Below are 25,824 nucleotides of genomic sequence, written 5' to 3'. Positions count from 1 at the left end.
CCACTGCTGGGGACCACTAGGCCACTCCTGGTCTCTCATTCCTTGGATTCCCATGGGAACCCCAACACCTCCCTCCTTCTCCAGAAAATTCAAGCTGGCAAGCAGAGTTCTTGCTCCTTAAAACCAAACCTGCCTTACAACAACAAGGGAGGCCGTGGGCAACCCACACATGGCCCTTCCTTCTACTGGCTTGCACGAAACATGGTAACCCAGCCTCTTTCCCCTTGCTTCTCACGGGCTCTTCTTAATGGATTTGATAAACCAAGTGATTTGAGCACCTTCAAAAGGTATAAATCCTTATTTATGGTAAGTATCACCATGTCAACAGTCCAGGTGTTCTTGTCTTTTGTCTTTTTTTTTGTTGTTGTTGTTGTTGTTGCTATTTCTTGGGCCGCTCCCGCGGCATATGGAGGTTCCCAGGCTAGGGGTTGAATCGGAGCTGTAGCCACCGGCCTACGCCAGAGCCACAGCAACGCGGGATCCGAGCCGCGTCTGCAACCTACACCACAGCTCACGGCAACGCCAGATCGTTAACCCACTGAGCAAGGGCAGGGACCAAACCCGCAACCTCATGGTTCCTAGTCGGATTCGTTAACCACTGCGCCACGACGGGAACTCCAACAGTCCAGGTGTTCTTAAATGGAGTTCCCGTTGTGGCTCGGTAGCTTGTGAACCCAACTAGTATCCAGGAGGTTGCAGGTTCGATCCCTGGCCTCGCTCAGTGGGTTCAGGATCCAGCGTTGCCGCCAGCTGCAGTGTAGGTTGAAGATGCGGTTCAGATCTGGCATTGCTGTGCCCGTGGTGTAGGCCGGCGGCTGCAGCTCCAATTCAACCCCTAGCCTGGGAACCTCCATGTGCCTCAGGTGCAGCCCCACAAAGTCAACAAATGAAATGAAATAAAGAAACTGTTGTTCAGTATCTTCACTCTGGTTTCCAGCTGGAGCACTGCCGCCACATCAAAGGACCCTTCTTTCCACACGGAGCCCCTCGTCGGTACAGCACACACACTACCAACAAAAGCAGGCTGAGGGCCACTCCGCGACAGGCTCGCATCCCTTGAGGGGTGTGTCTTGGAAGGAAAGGGATGCAGAAACACTACTCCATGCTGTGCTTCATGAAAGCAAACCTGAGTCCACTTCACACGTGAAAGCTTGAGGTGCAGCCGAAGAAGTCCCTGTCAGTCCCACGGACTGATCTCGATGGCGCGCTCTCAATTCCTTCTCCATTAAGGGAGCGATTTCAGAGACAGAAGGGGGCAGACGGAAGGGGCAGCTCCCACCCACAGACCCTTGAGCGGAAATATTCCCAAAGGAAGCGGACGATGTGACGTTTGCTGCATCAACAGCGACCAGCTCGCTCACTCATTCCACAGACACTCACTGAACACCAACGACACCCCAGACACGGGTCACTAGGGATGCAGTGGTGGGCAGAGGCTTCCCGGGAAGCCTGGAGCCCCATGAGGAAGAGAGACGGGCCATCAGAGGACAGTGAGGAGCCCGCGAGGGAAGACGGGGAGCTCCCGGCGCTGCTGCGCGGGTGGATCCGCAGAGCGCCCACCTCTGCCTCGGAGCAGCTGGGGACTGTCCGAAACACAGAGCCCGGGCCCTACCCACACCGAGGGAGTCATCAGGTCCAGAGCGAGGCTGGGAGACTGTGGCTTCACAAGCCCTCTAGATGATACGAAGCAGCCTCAGGTCTGAGAGGCAACCGGTCGGGCAGGGCACGGCAGGTAAAAAGGACAGCAGCTGCAGACACCAAGAAATGCCGGAAAATAGGCAGCTCCTCGAAGTAGCTCGGGTGGGCTCCATACAGTTAGAACAGGCTGCCAGGGCAGACAGGGTGCGAGCGGAGCCGCCCCACGATGCGGCAGACCAGGCAGGCCCAGGTGACAAGGGGCTCGGCCTGTATCTAGAAGACCAACGGGAGCCACCGCAAAGTATGACACGGGACAATGAAACAGTCAGATGTGAGCTGCAGAAAGACTATTTCAACGAGGAGAATGGAGGGGAACCACTCGAGGTCAGAAGACCAATCAAGACCTTGTCAGCAAGCTCGGCCAGAGGGCAAGGTGGCCCAGAGGCAGGGAGCGGCGTGAGAGGGATCCGAGCAGGGCCCCCGCCCGACAAGGGCCCATCCGAGCAGAGGGGCAGCAGCTCAGGGCCTCTGTCGGCAGCTAGGGCCCCAGGTGCAGGAACCGCTGCCTCCAAACGAAGCCCAAAGTCGACCCTAACAATCAAAGATCAGAGTCAGTCCGTCGCCTAAGAGAGAAGGTCTAAGTATAAAGACGGAAGGCGCTGGGGAACGGGCTGGAGAGGCCGTGTGGCCGGAAACAGAAGCCCCCCTTTGCGTGCACCGAGAGGCCGGCCCAGTTCCACTCCAGCTCTAGTCCTGTGGTTGCCTGGGTGGAGGTACTTGCTCCTTACTGCCTATTCTGAGCTCGGCAAGGGTTTTTAAGAAAATATAAAAGGGGAGGGAAGGAGAGAGAATCTTCCAGATCTGTCCGCTTAAGCCACATGCATATGGTTCATTATACAGTCTCTTTAGACACAGGAGAATTAGACTTGCTTATATTTAAAACATTCAAACCCTTGGTTTTGTTTCAACTGAGATGCAAATATTTGGCACTGCAAGTTGTTATCTCTGGGGAGAAGAGGTTGTTGATAATGAAAGAGACTTCAAAAGACTCATTAAAAAGTAATACTATTAATAAAATCCCAAAAGGTGACATTTACCCCCTGAAGTATCTTTAAATCAAACATAGCTGAAAAACAGGAATTGCAAGGAGGCATTCTCAGGGAGAACTGAGGAAGGCGGTGTATACCGTTTCAACCACAGAACAGTTCGCTTTAGAATAGAATCCCACCCCAGAGGCCTCCGACAAATGCTGCCTGAGAGCGCAGCCATTTCACCTGACGGTGCGATAATCCTTTTGGTGCCTTGGCAAACCAGCCACCTGGGGGAGCAAAAACTACCTGCGGCGACAACCTAGTGGAAGTAAGAATGCCATACTGCAACCACCGATCAAAGCCTGATCTCCTGAGCACAGCTGTGAGAAGACGCACGCACCCCAAAGAGGAAGGCTGGCTATCAGGCTGGTGAGACTAGACCACGTGACAGTTAACCTGCCTAAACAAAGATCACAGGGATTGATCCGTCATGGGGCACAGAGAAAAGGAGTCAGAGAGAGCCGTGCTTCCACAGAGGATTACGGTGGCTGCCCTCCGATTAGTCCAGTCCTCTACCGTGCCTGGAGTACAGGGGTCACTGCGTGGCTGCCTGGCCAGGAATGCCATTTTCCAGCCACTTCTGTGGTCAGCCCCAGCCATGTGACGGAGCTCTAGCCGGTGCGGTGGGAGCACAAGTGGCCTGCACTCCCAGCCGGCACGGCCAGCAGCCTGGGGTCCTCCTCCAGGCTTGCCCCTGCCAGCGCCCTGAGAGGGGGACAGCACAGCCACAGGACAGAAGAAGCCCTGGCACCTGAATCACCATGTGGAGGAAAGCTGCCTACCAACCCGGGGGCTGAGTGAGAAACAGATCTACTGTGGGAAGGTGTGAAACCGCAGGACCTATTTGTCATAGCAGCTGTACTCTAACGCACCCATCCTTCAAGCCAGGGCCAAGGCCAGGGCAGACATGCCTGGTCCCAATGGCACAGCCACCCCTACAGCAAAGACGGCACCATGAAGCCATCTTTGTCCTACATTTGTCCACCTAATGACACAAGACCATCCTCAGCCCCAACAGCTTTATAACGTGACAGCTCACACAGACTATCTACGGGGGCAGCAGGTGGGCATGTCTTCACAGCCACCTCTCTGCGCTCAGCTGACACGAGTTCATCCTTCACGAGTGTCAAGGAGATTCTCAGGGAAGAGGTACAGAGTAAAGAGAGAAGAGGGCCATGGGGGAACTGGGCAAACCGTTACATGAGGAAAGAAGAAAAGGAGCCAGAAAAGGAGACAGAGCGCAGCAATTTAGTTTTTCACATTCAACCAGTCTGCTTCATGCTCTGTAATCTCATCTACATGCTGTTTCCCACCTCGCTCCCATTCTAAAATAAGGCCCATGAGGACAGGAAATTGTTTTTCTATTCTGATCACAGCTCTATGCCCAGAACCTAGAAAAGTACCTGTCACATGGGAAACAAGACATGTTTAAATGACTGAGCAAGGTATCAATTCTGACTCACAGCCAGAATGGTTAACCGGAGCTCTGCTACACTGACCAGAGCCACCCTGACATGCGCTAACCAAACTGGCAGCCAACAGCTAAAGGCTGGGTCCTCTCCCTCACCTATGAAATCAGAGGGGGAAAAAACCCTTTTTTTCTTTTTTTTTACTTTTTATGTTGAAACAACTATAGATTCACTGAAAGTTACAATAAATTCTTATGATTTATCCTATAGTGAACTTAGTTAAAATGACATCCTAACAGAGCGCTTTGTCAGTTTCTTCACGGAAATAAATCCGCAAAGATGCCTCTAGTCATACGGCCAAGCTGGCTTAGGGATCTAGTTTCAACAGCTAAGAAGGCTAAAGGCCAAACCACAGGAATCCCTGGGTCTAATGAGCAACACACAATTGCTGCTTATTAAGATAAACTAAATTTTCTGAATGTCCGCCACAGATAAGGGAGAAGGTTAGATAACACGTATTCATCACTTTGCCAAGTGCCAGGCGTGGCAAGCACCTCATACACAGCATCTATTTTCATCTTCACACTAACTCGGCAAAGTAGGTGCCACTACTCCCATTTTGCAGAACAAGAAACTGAGGCTTAGGGAAGTGGCTTACCAAGACCACACACGGAGTAAATGGTAGCGCCAGAACACGAGAGGAGTCCAGAGTACCGACTCTGAGAGGAGTCCAGAGTACCGACTCTCGATCAGCACGCCCTGTGGTCCTCCCCCTCTGATCCACCCAGCCATCCTTTCACGACGTACCATTTCCTTTGAAGAAAGAGCCTCGCTGCAATGCCTCAAATACTGCTGCAGTTTTGCAGATTAAGGATCGGAGGCGAGGATGTGAATAGCCTACACTCCCCCCTCCCCCCTCCCCGCGTTGTCTAGTGTAGTTGTAGATTTTGGCCGGTGAACTGTTAGATTATACAGACAGAGCGCCATCTTATTTCTCATATAACTTTTGCTTATAAACATCTAGCAAGTTTTCACATCAGGAAACAACCCTGGAGAGAGCCACAGAGTACAGAGATTCAATGACTATGATTTTAGTCTGTGGCACTAGCACTATTTTAACTAACATAAGAAACGTTTATGCGTAATCACCATCTCCAATTCTTCTAGCAGGAGCCCGGATCTCTTGCTCGGAGGGCATTTTCCCTTGCTGATTGTCAGGACTGTGCTCTCCGTTTAGACGGGAGACCAGGAGAAAGAAAGAAATGAACAGTAAGAGGAGACTCTGGTGAGGCTGCGCCCCGCCTCTAACTGCCGGCCCCACCCATGCTGACAAGGTCAAGGCTGCCTGCTCTTCTCCGTTGTCCTCCCCTTAACACCCAAGCAGCCTGAGGTCAGATGGGAAACAGATGCACCAGGAACTCGGGCTGAATCCCAGGAGCGCTTCAGAGAATGGGGCTACAGAGCGAAGGGGCAAAAAGAGTGCAGGTTCCGGAGACAGACAGATCCGGATCCCAGTCTGGGAGGGTCACTTACTCACCCAAAGACGGGGCTCACTTACTTCACTTCTGGGCCAACCGTTCCCCACCTAAAGGGGTGACCCCGCGCACAGGGCTCTCCCCACCTCTGCAGCCTCATGTGCCCCCACCCCCCGGCCCGACCCGGGCTCCAGCCACACCAGCCCTCTCTCAGTTCTTCCCGGGCCTGCTTCCCAAGCTGTACGTGGTACAGGGATTCGCACCCAACACCTGCCCCATCCCCCTTAGCATAGCTCCCCACACAGCAGGCCATGCCTGGGTAAAAAACGACACCTCCAAAGCCCTTTGCTGCTGGAATGCCACAGTGGACTCGGGTTCCACTAAACACGCCCACGGAAGGCGGATGAAGAATCAGGCCACGTGGGGCAGGAAGCAGGGAACAGAACACCTACTCTGCCGGCCTCGGTCATAACAACCATAACAACGGGGCAGGGGGCTGAGAGCAACGGCAGTGGTCGTGAAATGCCTCGGCTCCACTTGTAGCAGAGGCCAGGCTCCCTGAGCTGTCCGCTCCGGCCATGGGCCTCTGGGAATTGCTCCTGCGTTCTCAGCACAGTCTGAATTTTCAGCCCTTCCAAAGATTTGGCAGGCTGTGCACAGCCCTTTTTATGAATGCGATTTGCTTCAGCTCGTCGGGGTAGCCTCTGCCGGCTGTAGTGAAATATGCTCTCCATCTAGCTGTTCCCAGCATGTGAGCCCCCGGCCCCCACCTGCGAGCACCATCCCTCCTCGCCTGGGTAACTCCGAGCCCTGCTCCCCAGCTCAGTGACATGGCACTGCTTTTTTCTTTGTCTTTTTGCCATTTCTAGGGCCGCTCCCGCGGCATATGGAGGTTCCCAGGCTAGGGGTCGAATCGGAGCTGTAGCCCCCGGCCTACACCAACAGCCACAGTAACGCGGGATCCGAGGCACGTCTGTGACCTACACCACAGCTCACGGCAACGCCGGATCCTTAACCCACTGAGCGAGGCCAGGGATCAAACCTGCAACCTCATGGTTCCTAGTCGGATTCGTTAACCACTGAGCCACGATGGGAACACCAGTGACACGGCACTGCTTTAGGAAAGCCCTCCCTTTCTGGCCTCAGGGCCCATTTCTCTGTTACAAGCTGCCCCGGTGCTGGCTGGTCTTTTTACCCGCTTTCCAGTTTACCTGTGATTCCCATCCGTCTCCCCCTCGACCGCAAGTTCCCCGAGAGCAGGGAGCATGTCTGCCGTCCTCTGGGCACCTTGGCAGGGTGGCTGACCCGCACAAGCCACGCAGGAAGGGCTTCCGAATGGGAGAGTGGAGGACGCCACCTTGCCAGCAGTCTGCCTGGCCAGCAAGCCTGCCAGGGGGACTAAGGTGCAGAGGCCAGAGAAGAGGCTGGCACAGCACGGTGACCACAGAAGCCTGGGTCGGCAATGCCTCTTGGTGGCATGGGCACGTGGGGGCGTGACAATGGCCGCTCACCTGGGACGGGGAATACTGACGGGCTTGGCGGCGGAAAGGCTGCGGCTGCGAAGCGGCCTCCCTGGTTCACAGCGCAGCATCTGCTGAGCCCAAAGGGCCGGGGGGGACACATGGCTGAAACAAACACCACAGGCCTTTCCACCTTCAGATCGTACTCTCCGAGACCTGGGGTTCCATCGGGTGTTTTCAGCTACATCTAAGAGGCTAAATCAGAGGCATCCCTGTCTACCAAATCAGTGTGGGCCCTATCGACTACCAGGAAAGTTCTGGAAACCGTAAAGCGTTAATGAAATGCTCCCAGCTGGTGTGAAAAAGCAACAATGACCGCGCAAATAAAATGCATTCATTCGCTTCCATTTCACCAACCTGTCTAAGCAAGAAGCTGCTGTAATGCCACTGCATGGACGCTAGGATCCTGATATGTACCAGGCTGCCACGCTTGGGCTCCCCCCAACCCACCACCTCTAAGCATGAATTCTGAAAGGCCTGAAGGTGGCAGCCCAATCACTCGTGACACATCCCCTGGCACCCGCTTCTAATATCCTAGAGTCGCCTTTCTTTCAAGGATCCACTATCTTTTGAGTGTTCTCATCTGGAAACACAGAACAGTCTTGCCTGGCACGCAGAGGTGGCTCCGCGCAAAGAAACCAAGCGACTCCCATCACTTTAATTGTTACAAAGTGGGGGTATGGGGCGAGAAATAAAATTAGAGACAGCTAAAAACTATTTAGGCTGAGAAAAGTAAATTTCACTATCACTCGATAAAACGTTTCGAAACTAAGGGCTAGAAAATCTGACAAAGAGTCATAAGTAGATGAAGGAAATCAGTGGGAAAAGGAGGCCAGCGCTACAAACACAGGACCTCTTCGTGGCAACGACAGTGAGCCCTGGGCTCTCTGTGGAGTCTAGACCACTAAGTGAGGCAGAACACAGCAGCCTTTCACCCTTTCACCCCTTCAGACATGACCAAACCCCAGCTAGGGCTTGAAATCAAATTGGGGAATGAATCGGATATAAAAGATGCCAAATGGAGAACACGTCACAGGCATTCCGAGCAAATTTACCAAACCAGCTCTTCCTGTGACGCACGCAAAGGCCAACACACATACACCTGCTCCCTCCCTCCTGCCCCTCCCCCCTTTCTTCCTCCCTGTCCATTTCGCTCAGAGAAAGAGAATTTACTTTTCCGAGCAATGCTGAGAGGTGCACGCGCGCACACACACACACACACACACACTGTGCTGACATTTACCGTCGCTAAAACAAAAACACTTCCCAGCCCTAATCTCTACCCATAAACTCATTCAACTTTACAGCCATGAAGGGAGAAACAGGAAGTCAGTGCCAGGGGCCTAAGCGCCCCAGAACCAAAGAGCAGCAGGGTCCCCAACTTCCTTCAGGACCGCCTTTCAACCACACAAGGAGTTTCCCACACAGACTCTGGCCTCTCTTCCAGCCAAAGGAAAAGAGGCACCGGTTTCAGATTTGGGAGGAATGACACACCGGTAAGAAACCCGTGATAACCCAAAAGACAAAAGGGGCAGAGGCTACGAAGAAGCAATTCACAAAAAAGGGAAAAGCAATGACCTGTACAACCTAAGATAGTCCCCTTGACCGGCAAAAAGAGGTGCTAATTAAAACCACACCAAGGGGAGTTCCCGTCATGGCGCAGTGGTTAACGAATCCGACTAGGAACCACGAGGTTGCGGGTTCGATCCCTGCCCTTGCTCAGTGGGTTAACGATCCGGCGTTGCCGTGAGCTGTGGTGTAGGTTGCAGACGAGGCTCGGATCCCATGTTGCTGTGGCTCTGGCGTAGGCCAGTGGCTACAGCTCCGATTCAACCCCTAGCCTGGGAACCTCCATATGCCGCGGGAGCGACCCAAGAAATGGCAAAAAAAAAAAAAAAAACCACACCAAGGTGGCAGTTTTCTCCCATCATCGGACTGGCCAAGAACCCTAAGTTTCTCAGCACACGGCGTCTGCACGTGTACGGCCAATAAACATGTTCATACACTGTCAGTAAGCACGCAGCTCGGCACAGTCTCCAAGGCCAAAGTCTCTTCAAACCCCTAAAATGTGCAGCCATTTCATCCCAATGTTCCATTCCTCAGAACTGATCACACACACATACACACCCATGACTCCGAGTTCTAGCTACGGATCAGAAGGGACGGGTTACATGATTTATGGCAGATGTACACAAGGAAATACTATGCGTTGGAAAAAAACCCAAAGTTCAGGCAGCGCTCTCTGCACCGCGACAGAATGTTACTAAAGCTTACTGTTCAGGCAAAACTGCCAAGTGCATGACAGATGTAACACCACAGGTGTAAAAAGGTGGAACTATACATTTTGCATGTGTTATATGTAATTACGCATACGAATACCCAGACGCATTGTATACGTGTAAAATAACCCTCTGATGATACAAAAGAAATGGGTCAGATCAGCTACCGGGGAAGGGAAGTGCGTGGCCGAGGGATGGGGTGGGAAGAGTGCTTCTCTCTCTGCACCCTTCTGTAACTTTTGAATTTTTGACATTTTTACAAAGTTTTAATTGTTGTGAAGGACGAGAGAACCTGAACCCTCACAGCCCAGGATCCAGTGTGGCTTTACCGTATCATCTGAAACAAGCATCCAAAACCTTAGAGAGCGTGGGCTGCAGCCCTGTGAGGAGGGGACCCTCCCCAGGCGCTGTTTCGAGCGCATCAGCCCCAGGGGTGGCCTGGACACAGGAACAGTGGGAGCGACTGCAGAGGCCGGGGGCAGGGGGGAGATGCCAACTCACAGGGGACGAAGTCACAGCTCCCAGAAAAGGGGCAAGGGGAAAGATTCCCAAGTAAGGGAGAAAATGCCTGAGGCCCTTCTGAAAAAAAACCAACCCCCACACAGGCCAAGGGATGAGAGGCATCCTGGATCCTGAAAGAGGGGTGTGGGCCGGCTGCCTCCTGGGTCACGCCCTGGGCTGGGCTTTAGGGAAGGGAAGCAGAGAGGCTGGGGCGGGACCTGGTGTGCCCTCCGTGCTGCCCAACTCGGGGCACCAGCTCTCGTGACTCAACTCTCAGCCACCTCACTCCATCCCAGCCAATCCTTCAGCCACAATCACCTCTGCTCTCCCCTCCCCTCGTGTCCTCCCAGTAATCCTGGTCCAGTCCACCCAGAAAAGAGCTTGCACACCACAGCAAGTTCGCCCAGCGTGGTGTCAGCTTCCCAGAAAGGCTATTTCTTCCTGTTTCCATCAAAACTCTTGGAATAAAAAAATACATAAATAAATAAACTCTTGGAATGATGGGAGTTCCCTTCGTGGCTCAGCAGTTAACAAACCCAACTAGAATCCGTGAGGATGCGGGTTCGATCCCTGGCCTCACCCGGTGGATTAAGGATCCGGAGTTGTTGTGAGCTATGGTATAGGTCGCAGACACGGCTCAGATCCTGAGTTGCTTTGGCTGTGGTGTAGGCCGGCAGCTGTAGCTCTGATTCGACCTCTCGCCTGGGAACCTCCATAAGTCGCAGGTGTGGCCCTAAAAAGCAAAAAAAAAAAAAAAAAAAAAAACCTCTTGGAATGAACAGTTCACTTGCAGTGAGTATCAATTCTCTCCAGATTTCTGCCACCACCACCACTTCAACAAAGTCTGGGGGTGTTCATTTATTTCACCAGCCCCGACACACAGCTTTGCTACCTGGAACCATTCCAAAAGGACCAAAGGAGCAGAGAGTACCTGCCTCTGGCCATAAGCACCTATGGGGCAGGATGGGGGGCATGGCAAGAAATTGAGATGGGGTGAGAAAGAGGGGGAAAAGGAGACAACCAAGTTAAATAAATGTTTAAATGTTTTTCAATTACAGACTTTTATTATATTTTTTTATTTTTATTTTTTTTAATATTTTTTTTTAATTTTCCCACTGTACAGCAAGGGGGTCAGGTTATCCTTACATGTATACATTACAATTACATTTTTCCCCCACCCTTTCTTCTGTTGCATCAATTACGGACTTTTAAATTAACACAGCGGCAGTTGGCAATGTCTAAGAACCCCTCCCCTACCTGTGAACCAAAAAACTGTTGCCGAAAACACAGCCAAACCACCGGTTAGAACGGCAATGTGGGAAAGTGCTCTAAATTCTCTGTCTCTCCTTTGAATTAAGGAGTACTGAGCACTTACCCCGAAAGACTAAGTTCATCCACTCAGAAAAAGAAAAAAAAAATCCTAGCACGTATGTATTAGTTTTAAAAAGTGCGTTTGGTTTAAAATAAAAGATGAGTTCCCTTGTGGCACATCAGATTAAGGATCTGCCATTGTCACTGTTGTGACTCAGGTCACTGCTGTGGCGCAGGTTCAGTCCCTGTGGGAATTTCCACATGCTGCTGGCACAGCCAAAAAATAAGTTTAATTAATTAATTAGTCAAAATAAATATTTTTTGTGGGATCTGGCTGGAAGGACATTACATTTGCCTAACCTGTCTGCCTAAAGTCAGGTAAAGATACACAGCATATATTAGATATGTAAGAATACCTGAGGTATCACCTCACACCAGTCAGAATGGCCATCATTCATAAGTCCACAAATAACACATGCTGGAGGGGGTGTGGAGAAAAGGGAACCCTCCTGCCCTGCTGGTGGGAATGGAAATTGGTACAAGCACTATGGAAAACCATATGGAGGTGCCTCAGAAAACTAAACAGAGAACTGCCATATGACCCAGCAATCCCACTCCCGGGTATATATCCGGACAAAACTTTCCTTGAAAAAGACACATGCACCCGCATGTTCACTGCAGCACTATTCACAACAGCCAAGACATGGAAACAACTCAGATGTGCATTGGTAAATGAATGGATTAAGAAGATGTGGTACATGGAGTTCCTGTTGTGGCTCAGCAATAACGAACCCACCTAGTATCCATGAGGATGCAGGTTTGACCCCTGGCCCCACTCAGTGGGTTAAGGACCCAGCGTTGCCACGAGCTGCAGTGTAGGTCACAGACACAGCTCAGATTCTGCGTTGCTGTGGCTATGGCGTAGGCCGGCATCTGTAGCTCTGATTTGACACCCTAGCCCAGCAACTTCCATGTGCCACACCCGCAGCCCTAAAAAGCAAAAAAAAAAAAAAAAAAAAAAAAAAGAAGAATAAGAAAATGTGGTACATATACACAATGGAATACTACTCAGCCATAAAAAGAAAATAATGCCATTTGCAGTAATATGGATGCAACTAGAGATTCTCATGCTAGGTGAAGTCAGTCAGACAGAGAAAGACAAATACCATATGATATTACTTACATGTGGAATCTTAAATATGGCACAAATGAACCTATCTACAGACCAGAAACAGGCTCACAGACATGGAGGAAAGACTTGGGGTTGCCAAGGGAGAGGAGGAGGAGTGGGATGGACTGGGAGTTTGGGGTTAGTAGATGCCAACTATTCCATTTAGAATGGATAAGCAGTGAGGTTCTGCACAGCGAACTAGATCCCATCACTTGGGATAGAACATGATAAAGATAATATGAGAAAAAGAATGTGTGTGTGTATATGTATGACTGGGTCACTTTGCTGTACAGTAGAAACTGATAGAACATTATAAAGCAACTATAATAAAAATGTTTTAAAAAAGAACACCTGTATTTGCTTATAACTGCATAAAACATCTCCCGGACGAGACAAGGCAGAAAGACCACACGAGCCATCCGCAGGATGGAAAACCAACACAGACCGAACACCCATCCCTCCGGCTGAGCATCACAGACAAATGGGCAAACAACAACAAATCGCTTTGTACCAATGAGAAAAACAGGCATTCACTGGTGGCCTAGCAGTTAAGACTCTGGCATTGTTGCAGTTTCTGCTGTGGCACAATGGGTTCATGATCTGGCTTATCTCTATGGAGGCTTTGGTTTGATCCCCGGCCTGGCACAGTGGGTTAAGGATCCAGTGCTGCTTCAGCTGTGGCATAGGCCACAGCTCCAGCTTGGATTCGATTCCTGGCCCAGGAATCTCCATATGCCATGGGGGTGACCTAAAAATGAAAGAAAAAAAAGGATCTGGGGCTGTCAATGCTATGGCTCGGGTTCGATCCCTGACTCAGGAACTTCTGCATGCTGCAGCACAGGCAAAAAAAAAAAAAAAAAAAAAAGGATGAAAAATACAGAAATCTCACATGCGTAAAAAATATTAGAAGATTCTCATCCTTGGTGTTAACAATGGAAGAAAGGCATAGGTGAACCGAGACCAAGGAGAAAGCGAAATCACCGCTGTGGGAGTGAGGCTCCCTCAGAGAGAACCCTGACTGTCCCTGACTGGCTGCAGGGGCACGCGGGTAACCCCACTACCAGCGCCCCGAGAGCCATGGCCAGGAACGTGGATGATCTGCGGAGAGCAGGGGGCAGAGAAGAAGATCAGCCTGGTGTTTTTAAGGTTATTTGTGTCCCAAGTGAGGATAACGGAGAGTGGAAGAAAGAGTGAGGGGCTGAGAGGTGAGGCGAGGGGACAGAGGACGGCCTGAACTGAGAAAGTGCAGAGAAAGAGCCAGGACTCAAGGTGACAGTGGGACTGTCAAAAGGCGACACCTGGCAGATGGAGGTAGACGGCCATCAGCCTTCATGGAGCAAAAGAGGAACAGAGTGAGAACTGGACCCAGGGATCCCCAACGTGCGAGGGGTGGGTGAAGGAAGGAAATCAAACCAAAAAAATCTTAGCAAGAGGCAGTCATAGAAGCAGGAGACAAACCAGGAGAAGATGGCAGCATGGACCCCGGAGGAGAGCATTTTAACAAGGTGCTCAGTGTCCAAAGCTGCCCAGGGGTCAATGAGACACACTGAACGGAAAGCAGTTTCCGGGAAGCGTGGCAAAAACAGAAGCAGGAGGGTCAATTCCAAATCCCATGCCAGCGAAATCCCAAATGACTACCCAATCTAGATGGCCAGGATCACTTGCGAAAAGGAAACCACAAAATAACCTATGAACACAGCACAACAGAAGCAGGAAAGATGTGTCATTTCATTAGCAACCACTGTCAACTGTCCACCAATATACCATATGCTCAGTATTAGAAACTTTAAGAGGAAAAACATCTAACACGTGAATGGACAACAATCAACATGCCTAAAATATTCAGCAGAGACGGGATTAAGATGGCAGAATAGAAGGACAGGAGCTCAACTTCTCTCCTAAAAACAACAAAATTCACAACTAAAGACTGAGCAATCTCCACTCAAATGGACTGGAAACCCATACCCTACTCCAGAAGAAAAAGAGGAGGCCACAACCACAGGTAGGAGGGGTGATTTCGTGATATAAACAACCCCATACCTCCCGGGTGGGAAGCCCCACAGACTGAAAACTAACTGGCTCACAGAGACTCACCTACAGGAGTGAGAGTTCTGAGCCCCACATCAAACCCTCACATGCTGGGATCTGGCACTGGGAGAAAGAGCCCCTGGAGCATCTGGCATTGAAGGCCAGTGGGGCTTGTGCGCAGGAGCTCCGAGGGACTGGGGGAAATGGAGACCCCATTCTTAAAAGGCGCCCACGGACTTTCACGTGCACTGGGTCCCAGGGCAGAGCGAGGTCTCCATGGGAATCTGGGTCAAACCTGACTGCAGTTCTTGGAGGACATCCTGGGAAGACAGGGGTGAATGTGGCTTGTTGTGAGGGAGGGACATTGAAAGCAAAGCTCTCGGGAATATTCAGCAGCTGCCTTTCTCTGGAGGGGGCCATTTGGGGAAAATTTGGCCCCACCATCAGTCAGCCTGAGAAGCCCCAGGGCAAACAACAACCCAGGTGGGCTCACAGTCCCGCCCCTCAGTAAACAGGCTCCCTAAAGACCCCTCAGGCACACAGCTGCCTCTAATCCCATCCAGAGACTAACCCCCACCCACAGGAGGGATTGGAATCAGCTCCACCTACCAGGGGGCAGGCATCAGCCTCTCCCATCAGGAAGCCTATAGCAAGCCCCCATACCGACTTCAGCCACAAGGGGGGCAGACACCAGAAGTAACAGAGGCTACAACCCTATTATCTGTAAAAAGGCCACCACACCAAACACCTATAAAAATGAAAAGACAGAGAACTATATAACTCAGATGAGGGAGAAAGGAAAAACCCCAGAAAATCAGCTAAGCCATGAGGAGATTCTCAGCCTCCAGGAAAAAGACTTTAGACTGTCGATGCTGGAGACGATGCAAGACATTGGAAATAAACTGGAGGCAAAGATGGATAACTTACAGGAAACACTGACCAAAGAGATACAAGATATAAAACTTAAAGAAGAGATGCAAAATACAATAACTGAAAAAACTCACTAGAAACAGCCAAAAGCAGAATACAGGAGGCAGAAGAACAAATAAGTGAGGTGGAGGACAGATTAGTGGAAATTACGGATGCAGAACAGAAAAGAGAAAAAAGATTGAAAACAAATGAAGAGAGTCTCAGGGAACTCTGGGACAACGTGAAATGCACCAACATCCGTATTATAGGGGTGCCAGAAGGAGAAGAGGGAGAGAAGGGGACAGAAAAAATATTCCAAGAGATAATAGCCGAAAACTTTCCTCACATGGGAAAGGAACCATCCACTTAAATCCAGGAAGCACAACGAGTACCATATAAAATAAACCCAAAGAGGAACACACTGAGACACATAATAATCAAACTGACCAAAATTAAAGACAGAGAAAATCTTGAAAGCAGCTAGGGAAAAGAAACAAGTAACATACAAGGGAACCCCGATAAGGTTATCAGCAGATTTTTCAGCAGAAACTCTGCAGGCCAGAAGGGAGTGGCATAATATACTTCATGTGATGAAAGGAAAAAACCGCCAACCAAGAATACTCTACCCAGCAAGGCTCTCATTCAGATTTGAAGGAGAAAGCAAAACCTTCACAGATAAGCCAAAGCTGAGAGAATTCAGCAACACTAAACCAGCCTTACAACAAATACTAAAGGAACTTCTCTAGGCAGGAAAGAAAAGATCAGCAACAGGAAACAAAAATTCCATACATGACAAGGCTCACCAGTAAAGGTATATATACAGTAAAGATATGAAATCATCCATGCACAGTTATACCATCAAAATCAGAAATCATGAGAAGAGGTGGCTACAAATGCAGGACACCAGAGATGAACTTGCAATTAAGAGAACAACAACTTATAACAATCTCATATACATATAGACTCTTACATCAAAACTTCAGAATAACTGCAAACCAAAAATCTACAATTGATACACAAACAAGGAATCTCTGGAGAAGAAATATATCGCATAGTAAATAAGTGCGTACTCCACCATGAAGGGGGTCATTTGACATCATTCTTGGAATGCTGAAGTCTTCTTAGATCTGATTCTGATTTCCTCTCCATCAAAGAACTTATGATAATTATAATTAAATAATGCCACTGTACAATTAAATAATACAGTTCTACAAGTGTATTATTAATAACCATTTCTCTCCATGGTACAATGTAAAGTCCATAATGTCTTGTTTATCACATCACCTAGAATGGTGTAATGCCTTTATTGAAGAATCAATGAGATGGAACAAATTGTGAGGACATATTTGTATAGTTACACTGTTTTTTAACCAACTTATGCATTTTATATTTTACTTATTTTCAGAGGGTGTATTATTTTTGTTATGCTTACCAGTTGTTATTCTTTTTACTATGCTATATAAAATATTTAATGGTACATAAGGCTTTCTTCTTTATAAACTTTAGTTGCATGATATAACAATTTAATATAATGCTAATTTTTAAAGAAAAATTGAAATGTAATAGATAAAACTAAGTAGTATAGATGAAAGCCATAAAATTGGGATAAAGTATAGAATAAATTTCCTATTTGTCTCAGCATATTTTCCATTCCACTTCTCCAGTGGGAGTCACTTAATCTGTTTCTTAAGATCCATGATATAATAATCTGTGTGAATGTAATTGTGTGTAAATGTATGTATTTTATTCTGTAAAAAAATAAAAATAAATAAATAAAAATATTAAGCAAAAAGACTGTTCATTCCCATGTTTGGGCAGTGAACTGAGCAGAAGCACCTCTCAAATGCAAAGCCCAGGAGCGGCAACTGTGCAGACCCGGGGGCCCTCAACGTCTTCTCAGTTCCAGAGGCCAGCCACCTCCACATCAGGCAGGAAGGACTTGAACACAAGGCCACGAGGGAGCTGGGAGAGAGAGGCATCATGTGCTGCCCTCGGCACATGAGCGCGGCAACGCGGGAATGGGGTGCCCAGCCTAGCACCGATCCCGATCCCTAGGAATCCCCCACCACTAGAAACCTTCCCTTCAGATCCTCAGCTACTTGATTAACCCAGGCTGGCATTCTGCCTTCTGGGGCGTGGAGTCCAGCCAAGGTGACAGGCCTCAGAAGGAAACCTAGGAACCGGAGAAAGAAAAACACGTTGGGAGTTCCCGTCGTGGCGAAGTGGTTAGCGAATCCGACTAGGAACCATGAGGTTGCGGGTTCGGTCCCTGCCCTTGCTCAGTGGGTTAACGATCCGGCGTTGCCGTGAGCTGTGGTGTAGGTTGCAGACGCGGCTCGGATCCTGCATTGCTGTGGCTCTGGCGTAGGCCAGTGGCTACGGCTCCGATTCAACCCCTAGCCTGGGAACCTCCATATGCCGCAGGAGCAGCCCAAGAAATAGCAAAAAAAAAAAAAAAAAAGAAAAAAGAAAAACACGTTGGCCATGAAAACCACACACTGCTGTCCCCAAAAAGGCTCCTTGCTGCCATCTTAAATAGGAGGGGGCGCCCTGCACTGACTTCTAACCAACCCGAAGGGGAAGAGACTAGTGCAGGTTTTAACAGGGGACTGCTAAATCCACTCCAACTCATTCGTGTTACAGAAAAGAAAAGGAACCTGGCCAAGGTCATAGAGAGCCTGGCTGGACCTGCATGAGAACCTGTTTGGCTTCTCTGCACCATCTCTTACGTCCTTCTCACGGCCAACTGTGGCCAAATTCTTCCGTCAGCCCCGGCTCTCCCCGGGCTCCAGCCCCACCGACCCACCCTGCCATCTCCTGCCACCTCCTCCGGACTATCTGAAGAGCTCAAACGCCAACATCCAACGCTGGCCTCGTGATCTTGCCCAATGCTCCTAACACGAGTGTTTCACTCGGGGCTTCTTAGCTTAACACACGACATCACAATCCAGCCGGTTCTTAAGGCAAAGACCAGGGACGCATGGCTACTGTTTGAACTCCAGCCTTACGACGTCCCAGCTATATCTTAGGTGAATTAAGTAAGGTCTTTAAACCTCAGGTCTGCTCATCTGAAAAATGGGATAATGACAGAAATGACTCGTGAGCTAGCTATGAGCACCGAAAGAAAGGGGAGAAAAGGTGAAACAGGAGTTCTCACTGTAGCACAACGGGATCGGTGGCATCTCTGGAATGCTGGCACGCAGGTTCAAGGTCCGGCCGGGCACAGTGGGTTAAGGATCCCAAGTTGCCACAGCTGTGGAGTGGGTTGCAATGGCAACTCAGATCTGATCCCTGGCTTGGGAACTCAACATGTCGCAGGGCAGCAGAAAGAAAATTTAAAAAAAAAAAGAAAGAAAGAAAAGAAAAGGCACATAGAAACTGTATGCGCAGCTCGACCCCCTCACCCGGTTAACACAGATGAATTCTTCCCCTTTCAACTCCACTGCGACTCCCCACTGGAAGTCTTCCTTGATCAGCCCCTACCTGCCAAGCCGAGGCCCTAACTTCCCTGCTTTTTTTTTTTTTTCTTTTTCTTTTTGGTCTTTCTAGGGCCACATCCACGGCATATGGAGGTTCCCAGGCTAGGGGTCTAATTGGAGCTACAGCTGCCAACCTACCGCACAGCCACAGCAACGCCAGATTCTTAACCTGCTGAGCGAGGCCAGGGATCGAACCTGAGTCCTCATGGATGCCAGTGGGGTTCGTTAAGCGCTGAGCCACAATGGGAACACCCCCTGCCACTTCTGATCCTCAAAGCACAGTGTAATTTCCACTGATCACATATCATAATTATATATTTCCTTCGTGATGCTCTATTTAATGGCCATCTTCTGGAGTCCCGTCGTGGCGCAGTGGTTAGCGAATCCGACTAGGAACCATGAGGTTGCGGGTTCGGTCCCTGCCCTTGCTCAGTGGGTTAACGATCCGGCGTTGCCGTGAGCTGTGGTGTAGGTTGCAGACGCGGCTCGGATCCTGCGTTGCTGTGCCTCTGGCGTAGGCCGGTGGCTGCAGCTCCGATTTGACCCCTAGCCTGGGAACTCCATATGCCGAGGGAGTGGCCCAAGAAATGGCAAAAAGACCGAAAAAAAAAAAAAATGGCCGTCTTCTCCAATAGCCTGTAAGCTCCCTGAGGGCAAGAACCAGGAGTTTTGGACTTCATTTCTGTATTCTCAACACAGTACCTGGCACTTAACAGGTGTTTAATAAACATGAGTTGCTCGGAGCGCTCAAGAAGCATGTTTATTAGCAGCAGGAGAAAAGACCTAGAGATTAGAAGAGACGTCCCAGGACCCCAGCCAAGGGACAGCCCACGGCCATCACTGTGAAGGCCAAGACTGACCGCCTATTTGTCCATCATTCTGACAGTGGAGGATCTGGTCTCCACAGCACCAGGAGGTACTGTGCAGAGCCATGCAGACTCACACCTCGCAGATCTTTAAGATGAATCCCGGTCCCTCCGATACCGCTGCTAATGGAACCATCACTCCACAGTGGGTGTGATTCTCATGTTAAAAGACACATATTTTTGTACCACACGACCTCTAAACGCAGCCAACTACTGCATCTGCAGCTCAGCTGAAGAAACAAGTGTCTGTTCCAACTTGGGGAGCGGGGATTGAGCTCCACCAGACCTAGGAGAGAATGGCAGCGGGGCTCCCCAGTGTGGCAGCAATAAAAGGGTTTTCAGGAATTTTTTTTTATGACACCCAAAGTTTATTTATATAGCAACTCTAGAACCTAGCCTCCTTGTAATACAGGACTCTAATGGACATAGCAAAGTATTTGAAAGAGTAGCGTTTGACACTGGCCAGGTCTGGGCTCCAATTCTGACTTTGCCGCTTACGCGTTACCAGTGAAACTGGAGGTTCATGACTTGACGGACCCCTCTTGGTCACAGTTACATCCTCTATACTCATAGAACAGTACCTAGATCTGAAAGCTGAAGGAAGCATTCCATACGAATATACAGCATATGGCTAAATTATCTATCACCTTTAGGAAAGTTCTTTGCACACAGAGTTCCCTCTTAGGAGGTAAGTTCTAGAGCGAGCCTAACCCAGAACCCCATCCCCAGAGGCGAGTCAGAGACCACCACCAACTTCCTCAGCCTCGTTCATTCTGTTCCAGACCACCATCCCACTTCTTTAGGGCACTATCTGACATTATCCTTCTATCTGGAGGAAACTGGCGGCACAGTGGTGGTCCTTCTAAGCTGGACAAGTGCCATGTCATAGAGGAGCTCCTGCTGTGGCGCACGGGGATCAGCGGCATCTCTGCAGCACCAGGACAGAGGTCCCGTCCCAGGCCTGGCACCGTGGATTAAGGATCTGGCGCTGCCCCGGCTACAGCACAGGTCACAAGGGTGGCTCAGATCTGATCCCAGGCCCAGGAACTCCAGATGCCATGGGGTGGCCAAAAAAGAAAAAAAGAAAAAAAAAAAGAAGTGTTATACAAAGCCCCCTCCTTCTACTTGTCTTTAGAGTCAGACAGCGAACCCAGTTTTCTCGGGATTTCTGTCAGGCAGACACACACAGGCACACATCCTTTTTTGGGAATGCGACTTTACCAGCACCGGCCTCAGAGGTACGACATAAGCTAACAGTGGCAGATACGGAAAAAATAAGAGCTCTTTATCCCCAGGAAGACAATGGCAAAGGGAAGCAGATATTGTCCAAGCTGCGGTGTAGCCAGAGGAAACGGAGCTGTCACTTGAGCTTCTGCCATATTTCTTTTGTATCTATCACATAAAGGGAGTGAGAGTTGTTGCCACCTGTAAAATAGCTCTTCTCTGACATCACTGGACTAGGCACTGAGAGAAAATACAGGAGAACGACCTCTGCCTTCCACACGCGCAATGTAACTGGAGGCCAAAAACAAATGCGGAACAGCTAACTGTGCACTGAAGGAGGGAAAATGAAGACCGAGGCAGAGGTGAGACAGGCCGTTTTGAAAAAAGCGAAGCTCTCCTAAGGAGGTGCCTAATGAGTAAGCAGATGAAGGGGGAAGGGCACTTTAGACAAAACAAAGACCCAAAGCCAGCCCAAACTGGTCTAGGGACACTGAGAAGGGGAGAAACGTGCATAACAGAAAAGATTTAGGGAAAGAGTAACAGAACAAGAAATCCAGTACTTACATTAGGGGGGAATTTCATATCCTCCTTACAACAAAAGGAAAACAAAGAGGCTCATCAAAAAGCCCCGTCCCCAAAGTCTCCCAGGGGCATAAGCCCGCAGTGTCACTTACCCGGATAAGGGAAGCCTGATGCCGAGGGGGTTTGGCTCCTGGGCCCCCTGACGAGGGTCCCTCAGGCTGCACAAGGGGCTGTCTAGCTTCATATGGAGCTGAAACAGCAGGAGGGAAAATCAGCATGGCACACACACATCCCACCCCCAAGCTATGATTTCACCCTCCAAGTGCCTGCTCGTCAGGGAAGAATCAGCGAAGGCATTAGAGTTTTCACAGAAAGGGCCACCTAAGACAAACAAACCTTGCTACCTCTGGATACAATTTAACTGACCAATCTAAAGACAGTCAAGCAATTCATGGTAAGGCTGGAAAATATTTACATCAGATTAAATTAAGACTAAAGTGGAAGGGTGGAACAGTGTGAACCTACACTGGAACAGAAAATAAGAGCAATTAGAAAAGTACCATGTTGTATATGTTCAAATTCTAAACATAAGGTAAATTCTATATTTGCCCTCCTATCCCCAAGGCTTCCATTCATCACCTACCTGCCCCAAAGGAGAAAATGAAGATGCATTTTGAACATTAAGATTCAACATTATCATTTATTTTATTATTTTTGAAAAATAAATAGCACGTTCTGCTTTCTATTATTCGAAAGAATGTAAAACCATGCAGAGGAAAACACGAAAAGGAATAAACGTGTTTTATATTTATTATTTTATCATTCAATAACCAAACTCAAAATAATTTTGCCACCTTTAAGAAAATGTTTTAAACTCCGAGACGCGTGCAAACGGGATTCTGCGAATGTTGACATTAAAGGAAGATGCAAATTCAGGGGAAAAAAAATGTTTTAAAATGTATTTTTTTCATTCTTTTTTTGTCTCCAGAACACTTAATAACGACCTTACCAATATAGAAGGAAAACAATACCCAGGCAGCATCCAGCTCCAAAAGAAAGGAGAAATTATGGCCCGAGATGACACCATCTTTGATCTCTGTGGATTAACAGTTCAGGTTTTCGGAAGTATATAAGTAAGGAAACTGCTTTCTTTCTATGGCTTCCTTTTAAATAAAATCAGGGAGAGAGAGCAGAGAGGCCTTATCCCGTAGCAGGCATCACCTTTAGCATAGTTTGAACTTTTTAAAATAGAGGAAGTATAACAACAGCACATGAAGAACACACCACACCACTCCTGGGCTCACATCTGCTCTTTGTAGTTCCTCCAAGGAACTGGAACACAACATTATAACACATTAAAATATCTAAAAACATCAAAATCACTGCCTGGCAAATCATGAAATGGATTTCCCGACCCTACCAGGAACAGATTAAAAATACAAAACCTGCAAAAGAAACATACACAGAGAGCACATAGCCCAAATCTTAAACAAGGAAGTCTCGGCTGGTAGGCAGGTGTTGTCCTTGCAGGATTTTTAAGATCATTCCATTGTGGTGGAACATCAAACTAAACTCCTCCTGCCAGAAGCTTTGAACCATAACACATGGCACCACAGCTGGGACCTAGTGGCCTTGGGCTCTCGCTGGGAAGCTGGTCCCTCAGGCCTCTGCCTTTGGCTCCCCTCAGAGGGAGGGACACGGGCAGGGGGAGGCCACCTGGCCAGGGGCTCCGGGACCTCAGGGACAAAGACCTTCCTTCCCTTGGCAGAGACAGACACATCTCATCAGTCAGGCTTGAATGAAGCCTCAGCCACATGGTGGCTCATGTTTGGAAAGGCCTGGCCTCAATGGCCTATTTTCTCTTCCTACTCCCATGGGAAGCCTACGCTGATAACACCTGCCTGTGATTGGAAAGGTGTCTAAAGCCACCTGGTCGCAAATCTTAGACACATGGTCCAATCAGCTCCACTGGCACCAGAGCTGATATGCAGGCCACCAGCAGTGTGACTCCTCGAGTGCAAGCGCAAGTGAACTCAAGAGGTAAGAGAGGAGACGTTGCTCACTGCCTCTCCTCTCCTTCCTCCCAAATAAAAGCCCAAACATGCAAGTCAACGCAAACTTAGTAACTCCTTTTTGTTGTCTTTTTAGGGCTGCACCTGTGGCACACAGAGGTTCCCAGGCTAGGGGTCTAATTGGAGCTACAAGGGCCGGCCTACACCACAGCCACAGCAACATCAGATCTGAGCCGCCTCTGCGACCTACACCCCAGCTCACGGCAACACTGGATCCTTACCCACTGAGCGATGTCAGGGATCGAACCTATGTCCTCATGGATGCTAGTCAGATTCGTTTCCCCTAAGCCACGGCAGGAACTCCAAAATAAATAATTTTCAGATCCTCTCATAAGACTATGAGTAAGGAACTAAAAGCACCACCCTTCTCCCAGCGGGCGAGTATACAATGAACCCTAAAGATTTCTTCACTCTGGAGTTCCCGTCGTGGCGCAGTGGTTAACGAATCCGACTAGGAGCCATGAGGTTGCGGGTTCGGTCCCTGCCCTTGCTCAGTGGGTTAACGATCCGGCGTTGCCGTGAGCTGTGGTGTAGGTTGCAGACGCGGCTCGGATCCCGTGTTGCTGTGGCTCTGGCGTAGGCCGGTGGCTACAGCTCCAATTCGACCCCTGGCCTGGGAACCTCCATATGCCGCGGGAGCGGCCCAAGAAATAGCAACAACAACAACAACAAAAGACAAAAAAAGACAAAAGACAAAAAAAAAAAAAAAAAAAAAAAGATTTCTTCACTCTGAGGAGTTCCCATTGTGGCTCAGCAGTAACGAAACCAACGAGGACATGGGTTTAATCCCTGACCTCGCTCAGTGAATTAAAGATCCAGTGTTGCTGTGAGCTGTGCTGTAGGTCACAGACACAGCTCAGATATGGCGCTGCTGTGGCTGTGTCCAACAGCTGCAGTTCTTAATTCGACCCCTACCCCGGGAATTTCCAAATGCCGTGGATGCAGCCCTAAAAAGCCAAAACAAAACAAAAGAACAAGAAAAAAAAAAAGGCTTTTGGAAGTGCCAATTGTGATTCAGTGGAAACAAATCTGACTAATATCTGTGAGGATATGGGTTTGATCCCTGGCCTTGCTCAGTGGGTCAGGGATCCAGCGTTGCCCTGAGCTGTGGTATAAGTCGCAGACATGGCTCAGAGCCCACGTTGCTGTGGCTGTGATGTAGGCTGGCAGCTGCAGCTTCAATTCAACTCCTAGCCTGGGAACCTCCCTATGCCTCAGGGGCGGCCCTAAAAAGCAGAAAAAAAAAAAAAAAAAAAAGATTTTTCTCATGAAAATAAAATGTGAAAATCAAATTGACTTTAGATGTATAGCCAATATGTGAGTCATTCTTGCACAATGGTGGAAAATTAAAGAGGATTCAAAGAAATGGAAAGATATTCCATGCTCCTGGGTTGGAAGAATTAATATCGTAAAAATGGCTATACTACCCAAAGCAATCTACAGATTCAATGCCATCCCTATCAAATCACCCATGATATTTTTCACAGAACTAGAACAAACAATCCAAAAATTTGTATGGAACCGTAAAAGACCCAGAATTTCCAAAGCAATCCTGAGGAACAAAAATCAAACAGGAGGCATAACTCTCCCAGACTTCAGACAGTATTACAGAGCCGCAGTCATCAAGACAGTGTGGTACTGGTACCAAAACAGACAGACAAACCAATGGAACAGAATAGAGAACCCAGAAGTAAACCCAGACACCTACGGTCACTTAATCTTCAACAAAGCAAGCAAGAATATGAAATGGGAAAAAGGCGGTCTTCAGCGAGTGGTGCTGGGAAAGCTAGACAACTGCATGTAAAGCAATGAAACTGGAACACACACTCACACCATGCACGAAAATAAACTCAAAATGGACGTAAACGTAAGACAAGACTCCTAGAAGAGAACATAAGCAAAACATTCTCTGACATCAACCGTGTAAATGTTTTCTTAGCTCAGTCTCCCAAGGCAACAGAAACAAAAGCAAAAATAAACCAATTGGACTTAATCTAACTTCCAAGCTTTTGCACAGCAAAGGAAACCATAAAAAAAAAAAAAAAAGACAACTTACAGAATGGGAGAAAATAGTTTCAAACGATGCAACTGACAAAGGATTAATCTCTAAAATATACAAACAACTTATACAACTCAACAACAAAGAAGCCAACAACCCAAGGGAAAAATGGGTAAAAGACCTATATATACATTTCTCCAAAGAAGATATACAGATAGCCAATAATCACATGAAAAAATGCTCAACATCGCTAATTATTAGAGAAATGCAAATCAAAACTATTATGAGGTACCACCTCACACCAGTCAGGATGGCCATCTTAGTAAGTCT

At 48.7% G+C, this 25,824-nt stretch overlaps 1 protein-coding gene across 14 annotated transcripts in view; it reads right to left on the bottom strand.

Annotated features, from left to right (window-relative positions):
- REPS2 (RALBP1 associated Eps domain containing 2) overlaps window positions 1-25,824 on the bottom strand; it is a 245,961-nt gene that overhangs the window by 130,596 nt on the left and 89,541 nt on the right. For 12 of the 14 annotated variants that reach the window (XM_021080774.2, XM_085008577.1, XM_085008575.1 and 9 more), the window contains one exon: window positions 21,576-21,673. In XM_021080774.2, coding sequence (XP_020936433.1) covers window positions 21,576-21,673 — 98 coding nt within the window. Of the gene's footprint in view, window positions 1-5,287; window positions 5,975-21,575; window positions 21,674-25,824 lie in introns of those variants that run through there. The other 2 variants (XM_085008585.1, XM_085008586.1) reach the window with 2 other exon arrangements.

Source organism: Sus scrofa, chromosome X, assembly GCF_054392235.1.
Source record: "Sus scrofa isolate SSC_HxYL_T2T_F1_AM1 chromosome X, Sscrofa_HxYL_maternal_Yorkshire_Landrace_v2.0, whole genome shotgun sequence".
Taxonomy (NCBI): domain Eukaryota; kingdom Metazoa; phylum Chordata; class Mammalia; order Artiodactyla; family Suidae; genus Sus; species Sus scrofa.
The sequence above is the reverse complement of the archived record's forward strand: the minus strand, read 5'-3'. Positions and strand labels throughout refer to the sequence as shown.